Here is an 11,870-nt window from a genome sequence, read left to right as displayed (position 1 = left end):
ATACCCCACCCATAGGGACCAATCCCACCCCATAGGCACCAATCCCCCCCATAGGGCCCAATACCCCCCATAGGCACCAATCCCCCCATAGGGCCCAATCCCACCCCATAGAGACCAATACCCCCCATAGGGACCAATCCCACCCCATAGGCACCAATCCCCCCCATAGGGTCCAAAGACCCCCATAGGGACCAATTCCCCCCCATAGGGCCCAATACCCCCCATAGGCACCAATCCCCCCATAGGGACCCATACCCCCCATAGGCACCAATCCCCCCATAGGGACCAATACCCCCCCCCATAGAGACCAATGACCCCCATAAGGCCCAATCCCACCCCATAGAGACCAATGACCCCCATAGGGCCCAATCCCACCCCATAGAGACCAATGACCCCCATAGGGCCCAATCCCACCCCATAGAGACCAATGACCCCCATAGGGCCCAATCCCACCCCATAGAGACCAATGACCCCCATAGGGCCCAATCCCACCCCATAGAGACCAATGACCCCCATAGGGCCCAATCCCACCCCATAGGCCCAATCCCACCCCATAGAGACCAATGACCCCCATAGGGCCCAATCCCACCCCATAGAGACCAATGACCCCCATAGGGCCCAATCCCACCCCATAGAGACCAATGACCCCCATAGGGCCCAATCCCACCCCATAGAGACCAATGACCCCCATAGGGCCCAATCCCACCCCATAGAGACCAATGACCCCCATAGGGCCCAATCCCACCCCATAGAGACCAATACCCCCCATAGGGCCCAAAGACCCCCATAGGGCCCAATCCCACCCCATAGAGACCAATGACCCCCACAAGAACCACTCCCCCCCCCATAGGGCTGCTCCCCCTCATCTACATTGACCCTAGGAACCAATCCCCCCCCCCCACAAGCACCAACACCGCCCCCAGCCCCATAGAGGGGGGGGGCAGCCCCATTGCTCCCCCCGGCCGCCGTGGGGCGCCCTCAGATGCGGAAGCTCTCGGCCTTGCCGTCGATGTGGCGCAGGCGCAGGAAGACGTCGGTGCCCACCCCCTGCAGCGACTGCAGCGCCAGCGACCCCCCCAGGTACTCGGCGTAGGCGCGGGATGTGGGGAGCCCGAAGCCGAACCTGTGGGGAGCAGTGGGGGGCGATGAGGGGGCGATGGAGGTCAATGGACTCAATGGGAGTCAATGGGGGTCAATGGGGGTCAATGGCATCAATGGAGGTCAATGGGAGTCAATGGGGGTCAATGGAGGTCAATGGAAGTCAATGAACTCAATGGGAGTCAATGGGGGTCAATGGGAGTCAATGAGGGTCAATGGGGGTCAATGGGGGTCAATGGGGGTCAATGGGAGTCAATGGGGGTCAATGGGGGTCAATGGAGGTCAATGGAAGTCAATGAACTCAATGGGAGTCAATGGAAGTCAATGGACTCAATGGGAGTCAATGGGGGTCAATGGGGGTCAATGGCATCAATGGAGGTCAATGGGAGTCAATGGGGGTCAATGGAGGTCAATGGAAGTCAATGAACTCACTGGGAGTCAATGGGGGTCAATGGGAGTCAATGAGGGTCAATGGGGGTCAATGGGGGTCAATGAGGGTCAATGGGAGTCAATGGGGGTCAATGGAGGTCAATGGAAGTCAATGAACTCAATGGGAGTCAATGGAAGTCAATGGACTCAATGGGAGTCAATGGGGGTCAATGGCATCAATGGAGGTCAATGGGAGTCAATGGGGGTCAATGGAGGTCAATGGAAGTCAATGGACTCAATGGGAGTCAATGGGGGTCAATGGGAGTCAATGAGGGTCAATGGGGGTCAATGGCATCGATGGGGGTCAATGGAAGTCAATGAACTCAATGGGAGTCAATGGGGGGCAATGGGGGGCAACGGGAGTCAATGGAGTCAACGGGGGTCAATGGAGGTCAGTGGGGGTCAATGACGTCAATGGGGGGCAAAGGAGGTCAATGGGGATCAATGGGGGTCAATGGGAGTCAATGTGAGTCAATGGGGGTCAATGGCGTCAATGGGGGTCAATGGGAGTCAATGGGGTTAAATGGGGGTCAACGGGGGTCAATGGGTCATCAATGGGGCTCAATGGAAGTCAATGGAAGTTAATGGAAGTCAATGGAAGTCAATGGAAGTCAATGGAAGTCAATGGAAGTCAATGGAAGTCAATGGAAGTCAATGGAAGTCAATGGAAGTCAATGGAAGTCAATGGAAGTCAATGGAAGTCAATGGAAGTCAATGGAAGTCAATGGAAGTCAATGGAAGTCAATGGAAGTCAATGGAAGTCAATGGAAGTCAATGGAAGTCAATGGAAGTCAATGGGTCCTCAATGGGTCCCAGTGGGTCTCAGTGGGGCGCGTACCCGTGCATGGGCCCGGCGGGGGGCTCCATGAGGCCGCGGAAGGGGCCGCCCCCCAAGCGTGGGTCCTGGGCGCTGGCCTCGGCCGTGCTGAAGTGGTATTGGGTGACCTTGTCCAGGAGCTCGTGGGGGATGCCCCCGCCGCGGTCCGACACCCTGCAACGGCGCCCCACATCCAGGACCCATAGCGGGACCCACGGCGGGACCCACAGCGGGACCCATAGCGGGGACCCATAGCGGGGACCCATAGCGGGACCCACATCCAGGACCCATAGCGGGACCCACATCCAGGACCCATAGCGGGACCCATAGCGGGACCCACATCCAGGACCCATAGCGGGACCCACGGCGGGACCCACAGCGGGACCCACATCCAGGACCCATAGCGGGACCCACAGCGGGACCCACAGCGGGACCCACATCCAGGACCCATAGCGGGACCCATAGCGGGACCCACAGCGGGACCCATAGCGGGACCCATAGCGGGACCCATAGCGGGGACCCATAGCAGGACCCATAGCGGGACCCACAGCGGGACCCATAGCGGGACCCACATCCAGGACCCATAGCGGGACCCATAGCGGGACCCATAGCGGGACCCATAGCGGGACCCACAGCGGGACCCATAGCGGGACCCATAGCGGGGACCCATAGCGGGACCCACATCCAGGACCCATAGCGGGACCCATAGCGGGACCCACAGCGGGACCCATAGCGGGACCCACATCCAGGACCCATAGCGGGACCCAAGGCGGGACCCATGGTGGGACCCATGGCGGGACCCATGGTGGGACCCATGGCGGGACCCATAGCGGGACCCACATCCAGGACCCATAGCGGGGACCCATAGCGGGACCCATAGCGGGGATCCACAGCGGGACCCATAGTGGGACCCTGCAACGGTGCCCCACATCCAGGACCCATAGCGGGACCCACATCCAGGACCCATAGCGGGACCCATGGCGGGGACCCATGGCGGGGACCCATAGCGGGACCCATGGCGGGATCCACGGCGGGACCCATAGCGGGACCCACATCCAGGACCCATAGCGGGACCCAAGGCGGGACCCATGGTGGGACCCATGGCGGGACCCATAGCGGGACCCACATCCAGGACCCATAGCGGGACCCACGGCGGGACCCATGGTGGGACCCATAGCGGGGATCCACGGCGGGACCCATAGCGGGACCCACATCCAGGACCCATAGCGGGACCCATAGCGGGACCCATGGCGGGACCCTGCAACGGCGCCCCACATCCATGACCCATAGCGGGACCCATAGCGGGACCCACATCCAGGACCCATAGCGGGACCCTGCAACGGCGCCCCACATCCAGGACCCATAGCGGGACCCATAGCGGGACCCACATCCATGACCCATAGCGGGACCCTGCAACGGCGCCCCACATCCAGGACCCATAGCGGGACCCATAGCGGGACCCACATCCATGACCCATAGCGGGACCCATAGCGGGACCCACATCCAGGACCCATAGCGGGACCCTGCAACTGCGCCCCACATCCAGGACCCATAGCGGGACCCATAGCAGGGACCCATAGCGGGACCCTGCAACGGCGCCCCACATCCAGGACCCATAGCGGGACCCACATCCAGGACCCATAGCGGGACCCACGGTGGGACCCATAGCGGGACCCACGGCGGGACCCATAGCGGGACCCACGGCGGGACCCACATCCAGGAGCCATAGCGGGACCCATAGGGAGAACCCATAGCGGGACCCACGGCGGGACCCATGGCGGGGACCCACATCCAGGACCCACAGTGGGACCCATAGCGGGGACCCATAGCAGGGACCCATAGCGGGACCCACGGCGGGACCCATAGGGAGGACCCATGGCGGGGACCCATAGGGAGGAGCCATAGGGGGGACCCATGGGGGAGACCCATGGCGGGGACCCATAGGGAGGACCCATAGCGGGGACACATGGGGGAGACCCATAGCGGGGTCCCATAGGGAGGACCCATAGCGGGGACCCATGGGGGGGACCCATAGCGGGGTCCCATAGGGAGGAGCCATAAGGAGGAGCCATAGGGATGACCCATAGGGATGATGTGGGGCACACCCCCCCCACCCCATAGCCCTATAGGCCCCCCCCCTCTGCCCCATAGGGCGCCCCCCCCGCCCCATAGATACCGGATGACGACGTCGATGTCATTGTTGGCGATGGTGACCACGATGTCGGGCACGTTGTATGGGGTGTCCAGGTGGAACTCCATCGTCGCCCTGTGCCCCATAGAGACCCATAGAGACCCATAGGGACCCATAGAGACCCATAGAGACACATAGAGACCCATAGGGACCCATAGGGAGCCATAGAGACCCATAGAGACCCATAGAGACCCATAGGGACCCATAGGGACCCATAGAGACCCATAGGGACCCATAGAGACCCATAGAGACCCATAGAGACCCATGGGACCCATAGAGACCCATAGAGACCCATGGGACCCATAGAGACCCATAGGGACCCATGGGACCCATAGAGACACATAGAGACCCATAGAGACCCATGGGACCCATAGAGACCCATAGGGACACATAGAGACCCATAGAGACCCATGGGACCCATAGAGACCCATAGGGACCCATAGAGACCCATAGGGACCCATAGGGACCCATAGACAGCCTATAGAGCCACATGGACCCATAGACCCCTGTAGACACCCCATAGACCCCCATGGACCCATAGACCCCCATAGACACCCATGGACCCATAGACCCCCATAGACACCCCATATCGCCCCCCATCGCACCCCATAGCAACCCATACTGCCCCCATAGACCCCACACAGCGCCCCCATAGACTCCCATAGCCCCCCATAGCCGCCCCATAGCTGCCCCACAGCTGCCCCATAGCCACACCATAGCCCCCCCATTGCGCGCCATAGAGCCCCATAACCCCCCTATACCCCCCCATAGGCCCCACATAGCCACCCCATTGTGCCCCATAGCCCCCTATATCCCCCCCATCGCCCCCCATACCCCCACCATCGCTCCCCATAGCCGCCCCATAGAGCCCCCCATAGCCCGCCCCATAGCCCCCCATAGCCCACCCCATAGCTGCCCCATAGCCCACCCCATAGCCTGCCCCATAGCCCGTCCCATAGCCCCCCATCGCACCCATAGCGCCCCATAACCCCCCCTATACCCTATACCCCACCATCGCACCCCATAGCCCGCCCCATAGCCCCCCATAGCTCCCCATAGCGCCCCCCATAGCCCACCCCATATCTGCCCCATAGCCCCCAATAGCCTGCCCCATAGCCCCCCATAGTCCACCCCATAGCACCCCATAGCCCGCCCAATAGCCCCCCATAGTCCAACCCATAGCACCCCATAGCCCACCCCATAGCACCCAATAGACCCCCATAGCACCCCATAGCCCCCCATAGCCCACCCCATAGCTGCCCCATAGCACCCCATAGCCCCCCATAGCACCCCATTGCCCACCCCATAGCCGCCCCATAGCTGCCCCATAGCGCCCCCCATAGCACCCCATAGCCCGCCCCATAGCCTACCCCATAGCTGCCCCATAGCCCCCCATAGCCCCCCATAGCCCCCCATAGCACCCAATAGCCCCCCATAGCCCACCCTATAGCTGCCCCATAGCGCCCCATAGCCCGGCCCATAGCCCACCCTATAGCTGCCCCATAGCGCCCCATAGCCCGGCCCATAGCCCCCCATAGACCCCCATAGCCTGCCCCATAGCCCCCCATAGCCCACCCCATTGCCCCCCATAGCCCCCCATAGCCCGCCCCATAGCTGCCCCATAGCCCCCCATAGCACCCCATAGCACCCCATAGCCCACCCCATAGCACCCCATAGCCCCCCATAGCACCCCACAGCACCCCATAGCCCACCCCATAGCACCCCATAGCCCCCCATAGCACCCCATAGCCCCCCATAGCCCCCCATAGCCCCCCATAGCCCACCCCATAGCCCCCCATAGCCCACCCCATAGCTGCCCCATAGCCCCCCATAGCCCACCCCATAGCCCCCCATAGCACCCCATAGCCCCCCATAGCCTGCCCCATAGCTGCCCCATAGCCCCCCATAGCCTGCCCCATAGCTGCCCCATAGCCCCCCATAGCCCACCCCATAGCCCCCCATAGCCCACCCCATAGCTGCCCCATAGCCCCCCATAGCCCACCCCATAGCCCCCCATAGCCTGCCCCATAGCCCCCCATAGCCTGCCCCATAGCCCCCCATAGCTGCCCCATAGCTGCCCCATAGCTGCCCCATAGCCCCCCATGTACCTCATGGCGTTCTTGAGCAGCTCGGGCAGGACGTAGTCGAGGGGCAGGGGGATGTGGGGGAAGCGGGCGGCCACGTGACCGTTGATGCGCACGCGGGGGGCGTGGCCGTACTGCTGCTCACACAGGCGCCTATGGGGCGCCATGGGGCGCTATGGGGCGCTATGGGGGTGCTATGGGGGTGCTATGGGGGTGCTATGGGGGTGATATGGGGGTGCTATGGGGCGCTATGGGGCGCTATGGGGCTCTATGGGGTGCTATGGGGGTGCTATGGGGTGCTATGGGGGTGCTATGGGGCGCTATGGGGCGCTATGGGGCTCTATGGGGTGCTATGGGGTGCTATGGGGGCTCTATGGGGGTGCTATGGGGTGCTATGGGGGTGATATGGGGCGCCATGGGGCGCTATGGGGCGCTATGGGGGTGCTATGGGGGTGCTATGGGGGCTCTATGGGGGCTCTATGGGGTGCTATGGGGCGCTATGGGGCTCTATGGGGCTCTATGGGGTGCTATGGGGCGCTATGGGGCGCTATGGGGCTCTATGGGGTGCTATGGGGGTGATATGGAGGTGCTATGGGGGTGCTATGGGGGTGCTATGGGGTGCTATGGGGGTGATATGGGGGTGATATGGGGCGTTATGGGGTGCTATGGGGGTGCTATGGGGGCTCTATGGGGGCGCTATGGGGTGCTATGGGGGCTCTATGGGGGCGCTATGGGGCGCTATGGGGGTGATATGGGGGCGCTATGGGGTGCTATGGGGGTGATATGGAGGTGCTATGGGGGTGCTATGGGGGTGCTATGGGGTGCTATGGGGGTGATATGGGGCGTTATGGGGTGCTATGGGGGCTCTATGGGGTGCTATGGGGGTGCTACGGGACGCTATGGGGGCACTATGGGGAGCGATGGGGGTCTATGGGGCACTATGGCGGCTCTGGGGGTGCTATGGGGTGCTATGGGGGTGATATGGGGGTGCCATGGGGCGCTATGGGGCGCTATGGGGGCTCTATGGGGTGCTATGGGGGCGCTATGGGGGGTGCTATGGGGGCTCTATGGGGGCGCTATGGGGGCTCTATGGGGTGCTATGGGGGTGCTACGGGACGCTATGGGGGCACTATGGGGAGCGATGGGGGTCTATGGGGCACTATGGCGGCTCTGGGGGTGCTATGGGGTGCTATGGAGGTGCTATGGGGGTGATATGGGGGTGCCATGGGGGTGATATGGGGGTGCTATGGGGTGCTATGGGGGCTCTATGGGGTGCTATGGGGGTGATATGGGGGTGCTATGGGGCGCTATGGGGCGCTATGAGGCTCTATGGGGTGCTATGGGGGTGCTATGGGGCGCTATGGGGCGCTATGGGGGCGCTATGGGGGTGCTATGGGGGTCGCTATGGGGTGCTATGGGGGTGATATGGGGGTGCTATGGGGCGCTATGGGGGGCTATGAGGCTCTATGGGGTGCTATGGGGGTGCTTGGGGTGCTATGTGGGTGCTATGGGGGTGCTATGGGGTGCTATGGGGGCTCTATGGGGTGCTATGGGGGTGCTATATGGGCTGCTATGGGGGCTCTATGGGGAGCTATGGGGGCTCTATGGGGGCTTTATGGGGTGCTATGGGGGCTCTATGGGGTGCTATGGGGGTGCCATGGGGCGCTATGGGGCGCTATGGGGTGCTAAGGGGGCTCTATGGGGTGCTATGGGGGTGATATGGGGGTGCTATGGGGCGCTATGGGGCGCTATGAGGCTCTATGGGGTGCTATGGGGGTGCTTGGGGTGCTATGTGGGTGCTATGGGGGCTCTATGGGGGTGCTATGGGGGCTCTATGGGGTGCTATGGGGGCGCTATGGGGGTGCTATGGGGGTGCCATGGGGCGCTATGGGGCGCTATGGGGTGCTATGGGGGCTCTATGGGGGTGCTATGGGGGCTCTATGGGGGTGCTATGGGGGTGCTATGGGGGTGCTATGGGGGCTCTATGGGGTGCTATGGGGGTGATATGGGGGTGCTATGAGGGTGCTATGGGGGCTCTATGGGGTGCTATGGGGTGCTATGGGGCGCTATGGGGCGCTATGGGGGCTCTATGGGGGTGCTATGGGGGTGCCATGGGGCGCTATGGGGGTGCTATGGGGGCTCTATGGGGTGCTATGGGGTGCTATGGGGCGCTATGGGGTGCTATGGGGCGCTATGGGGGTGCTATGGGGTGCTATGGGGCGCTATGAGGGTGCTATGGGGGTGCTATGGGGGCTCTATGGGGGCTCTATGGGGTGCTATGGGGGCTCTATGGGGTTCTATGGGGCGCTATGGGGGTGCTATGGGGTGCTATGGGGCGCTATGGGGCCTCACCGTGCGAAGTCGACCCACTTCTCAATGAGCTTCTTGGGCGAGAGGCGGGTGCAGATGATGCCCACGAAGTCCGGCTGCGGGTGGGGGGCACCCTATAAGTGCCCTATAGGGTGCTATAGGGCGCTATAGGGCCCTATGGGTGCTATAGGACCCAATGATTGCTATAGAGCGCTATAGGGGCCATAGGGGTCCTATAGTGCCCTATGAGTGCTATAGGGTGCTATAGGGCCCTGTAGGCGCTATGGGGCGCTATAGAGCCCTATGGGGTCTATAGTGCCCTATAAGTGTTACAGGGCCCTATGGGGCACTATAGGCGCTATGGGGCCCTATAGGCACTATAAAGCCCTATGGGGTCTATAGCGCCCTATAAGTGTTACAGGGCCCTATAGGCGCTATAGGGCCCTCTGGGCGCTATGGGGCCCTATAGGCGCTATGGGGCCCTATGAGTGCTATAGGGCCCTATAGGCGCTATGGGGCCCTATGAGTGCTATAGGGCCCTATAGGCGCTATAGGGATCTATAGGCGCTATGGGGCCCTATGGGCGCTATAAGACCCTATGAGTGCTATAGGGCCCTGTGAGCCCTATAGGGCCCTATGAGCGCTGGAGTGCCCTATAGGCGCTATAGGGCCCTGTGAGCGCTATAGGGCCCTATAGGTGCTATGGGGCCCCACGGGTGCTATAGGGCGCTATGGGCGCTACATGGCCCTAGGAGGGCCCTATAGCGCCGTATGGGTGTTCTAGAGCCCTATGAGCGCTATAGGACCCTGTGGGAGCTATAGGGCCCGATGAGCCCCATAGCGCCCCATAGCGCCCTATGGGTGTTCTAGAGCCCTATGAGCGCTACAGGACCCTATGGGTGCTCTAGGGACCTATAGGCACCATAGGTCCCTATGGGCGCTATAGGGCCTGACGAGCCCCATAGCGCCCTATAGCGCCCTATGGGTGTTATAGAGCCCTATGGGCGCTCTAGGGCCTGATGAGCCCCATAGCGCCCTATAGGTGTTATAGAGCCCCATGAGCGCTATAGGAGCCTATGGGCGCTATAGGGATCTATAGGCACTATAGGTCCCTAAAGGGCCCGATGAGCCCCATAGCGCCCCATAGCGCCCTATGGGTGTTCTAGAGCCCTATGAGCGCTACAGGACCCTATGGGTGCTCTAGGGACCTACAGGCACCATAGGTCCCTATGGACGCTATAGGGCCCGATGAGCCCCATAGCGCCCTATAGGTGTTATAGAGCCCTATGGGCGCTCTAGGGCCCGATGAGCCCCATAGCGCCCCATAGCGCCCTATGGGTGTTCTAGAGCCCCATGAGCTCTACAGGACCCTATGGGCACTCTAGGGATCTATAGGCACCATAGGTCCCTATGGGCGCTATAGGTCCCGACGAGCCCCATAGCACCCTACAGCGCCTATGGGCGCTCTAGGGCCCAATGAGCCCCATAGCGCCCTATAGCGCCCTATAGGTGTTCTAGAGCCCCATGAGCTCTACAGGACCCTATGGGCGCTCTCTGGATCTATAGGCGCTATAGGTCCCTATGGGCGCTATGGGGCCCGATGAGCCCCATAGCGCCCTATAGCGCCCTATGGGTGTTCTAGAGCCCCATGAGCGCTACAGGACCCTATGGGCGCTCTCTGGATCTACAGGCGCTATAGGTCCCTATGGGCGCTATGGGGCCCGATGAGCCCCATAGCGCCCTATAGCGCCCTATGGGTGTTATAGAGCCCTATGGGCGCTCTAGGGCCCGATGAGCCCCATAGCGCCCCATAGCGCCCTATGGGTGTTCTAGAGCCCTATGAGCGCCATAGGAGCCTATGGGCGCTCTATTGATCTATAAGCACTATAGGTCCCTATAGGTCCCGACGAGCCCCATAGCGCCCTATAGCGCGCTATGGGGCGCCCCCTAACCTTGTCCTCGTGCAGAGCCAGGTGATGGGCAGCCAGCATCCGCATGCCCAGGCGGGACGTGAGGGTCTGGTCCAGGAAGAGGCGGATGAGGCCCTCGTCCTATAGGGAACGGGGGGGTTATAGGGCAGGGGGGGGCTATAGGGGGTGTCTATAGGGGGTGTCTATGGGGGGGGTTATAGGGGGTGTCTATGGGGGGGCTATAGGGGGTATAGGGGGTGTCTATAGGGCTTATAGGGGGTGTCTATGGGGGGGCTATAGGGGGTGTCTATAGGGCTTATAGGGGGTGTCTATGGGGGGGCTATAGGGGGTGTCTATAGGGGGTGTCTATGGGGGGGGCTATAGGGGGTATAGGGGGTGTCTATGGGGGGGCTATAGGGGGTGTCTATAGGGGGGGGCTATGGGGGGGCTATGGGGGTATAGGGGGTGTCTATAGGGCTTATAGGGGGTGTCTATGGGGGGGCTATAGGGGGTGTCTATGGGGGGGCTATAGGGGGTGTCTATAGGGCTTATAGGGGGTGTCTATGGGGGGTGCTATAGGGGGTATAGGGGGTGTCTATGGGGGGGTGCTATAGGGGCATAGGGGGTGTCTATGGGGGGTATAGGGGGTGTCTATGGGGGGTGCTATGGGGGGTATAGGGGGTGTCTATAGGGGCTATAGGGGGGTGTCTATGGGGGTTCTATAGGGGCCATAGGGGGGTGTCTATAGGGCTTATAGGGGGTGTCTATGGGGGGTGCTATAGGGGGTATAGGGGGTGTCTATGGGGGGGTGCTATAGGGGGTATAGGGGGTGTCTATGGGGGGGGGTGTCTATGGGGGGGGGTGTCTATAGGGGGGGGTGTCTATAGGGGGTGCTATATAGGGGGTGTCTATGGGGGGCTATAGGGGGTATAGGGGGTGTCTATGGGGGGTGCTATGGGGGGTATAGGGGGTGTCTATAGGGGGGGGGGTGCTATAGGGGGGTCTATAGGGGGTCTATAGGGGGGGGTGTC

General features: G+C 61.8%; 1 protein-coding gene across 1 annotated transcript; it reads right to left on the bottom strand.

Annotated features, from left to right (window-relative positions):
- Nucleotides 1-956: 956 nt before the first annotated feature.
- Nucleotides 957-10,980, bottom strand: BCKDK (branched chain keto acid dehydrogenase kinase; the record flags this gene model as incomplete). Its single annotated transcript, XM_057412113.1, has 6 exons — nucleotides 957-1,123; nucleotides 2,366-2,518; nucleotides 4,521-4,610; nucleotides 6,644-6,772; nucleotides 8,972-9,045; nucleotides 10,882-10,980. Coding segments are annotated over 6 exons (690 nt in total), but the record flags the coding sequence as incomplete, so codon positions are not given.
- Nucleotides 10,981-11,870: the final 890 nt, after the last annotated feature.

This window comes from Pezoporus wallicus, unplaced genomic scaffold (assembly GCF_028554395.1).
Source record: "Pezoporus wallicus isolate ANWC-B61680 ecotype Strahan unplaced genomic scaffold, APGP_CSIRO_Pwel_v1 contig_13564, whole genome shotgun sequence".
Taxonomy (NCBI): domain Eukaryota; kingdom Metazoa; phylum Chordata; class Aves; order Psittaciformes; family Psittacidae; genus Pezoporus; species Pezoporus wallicus.
This window is presented reverse-complemented; position numbering and strand designations above follow the sequence as displayed.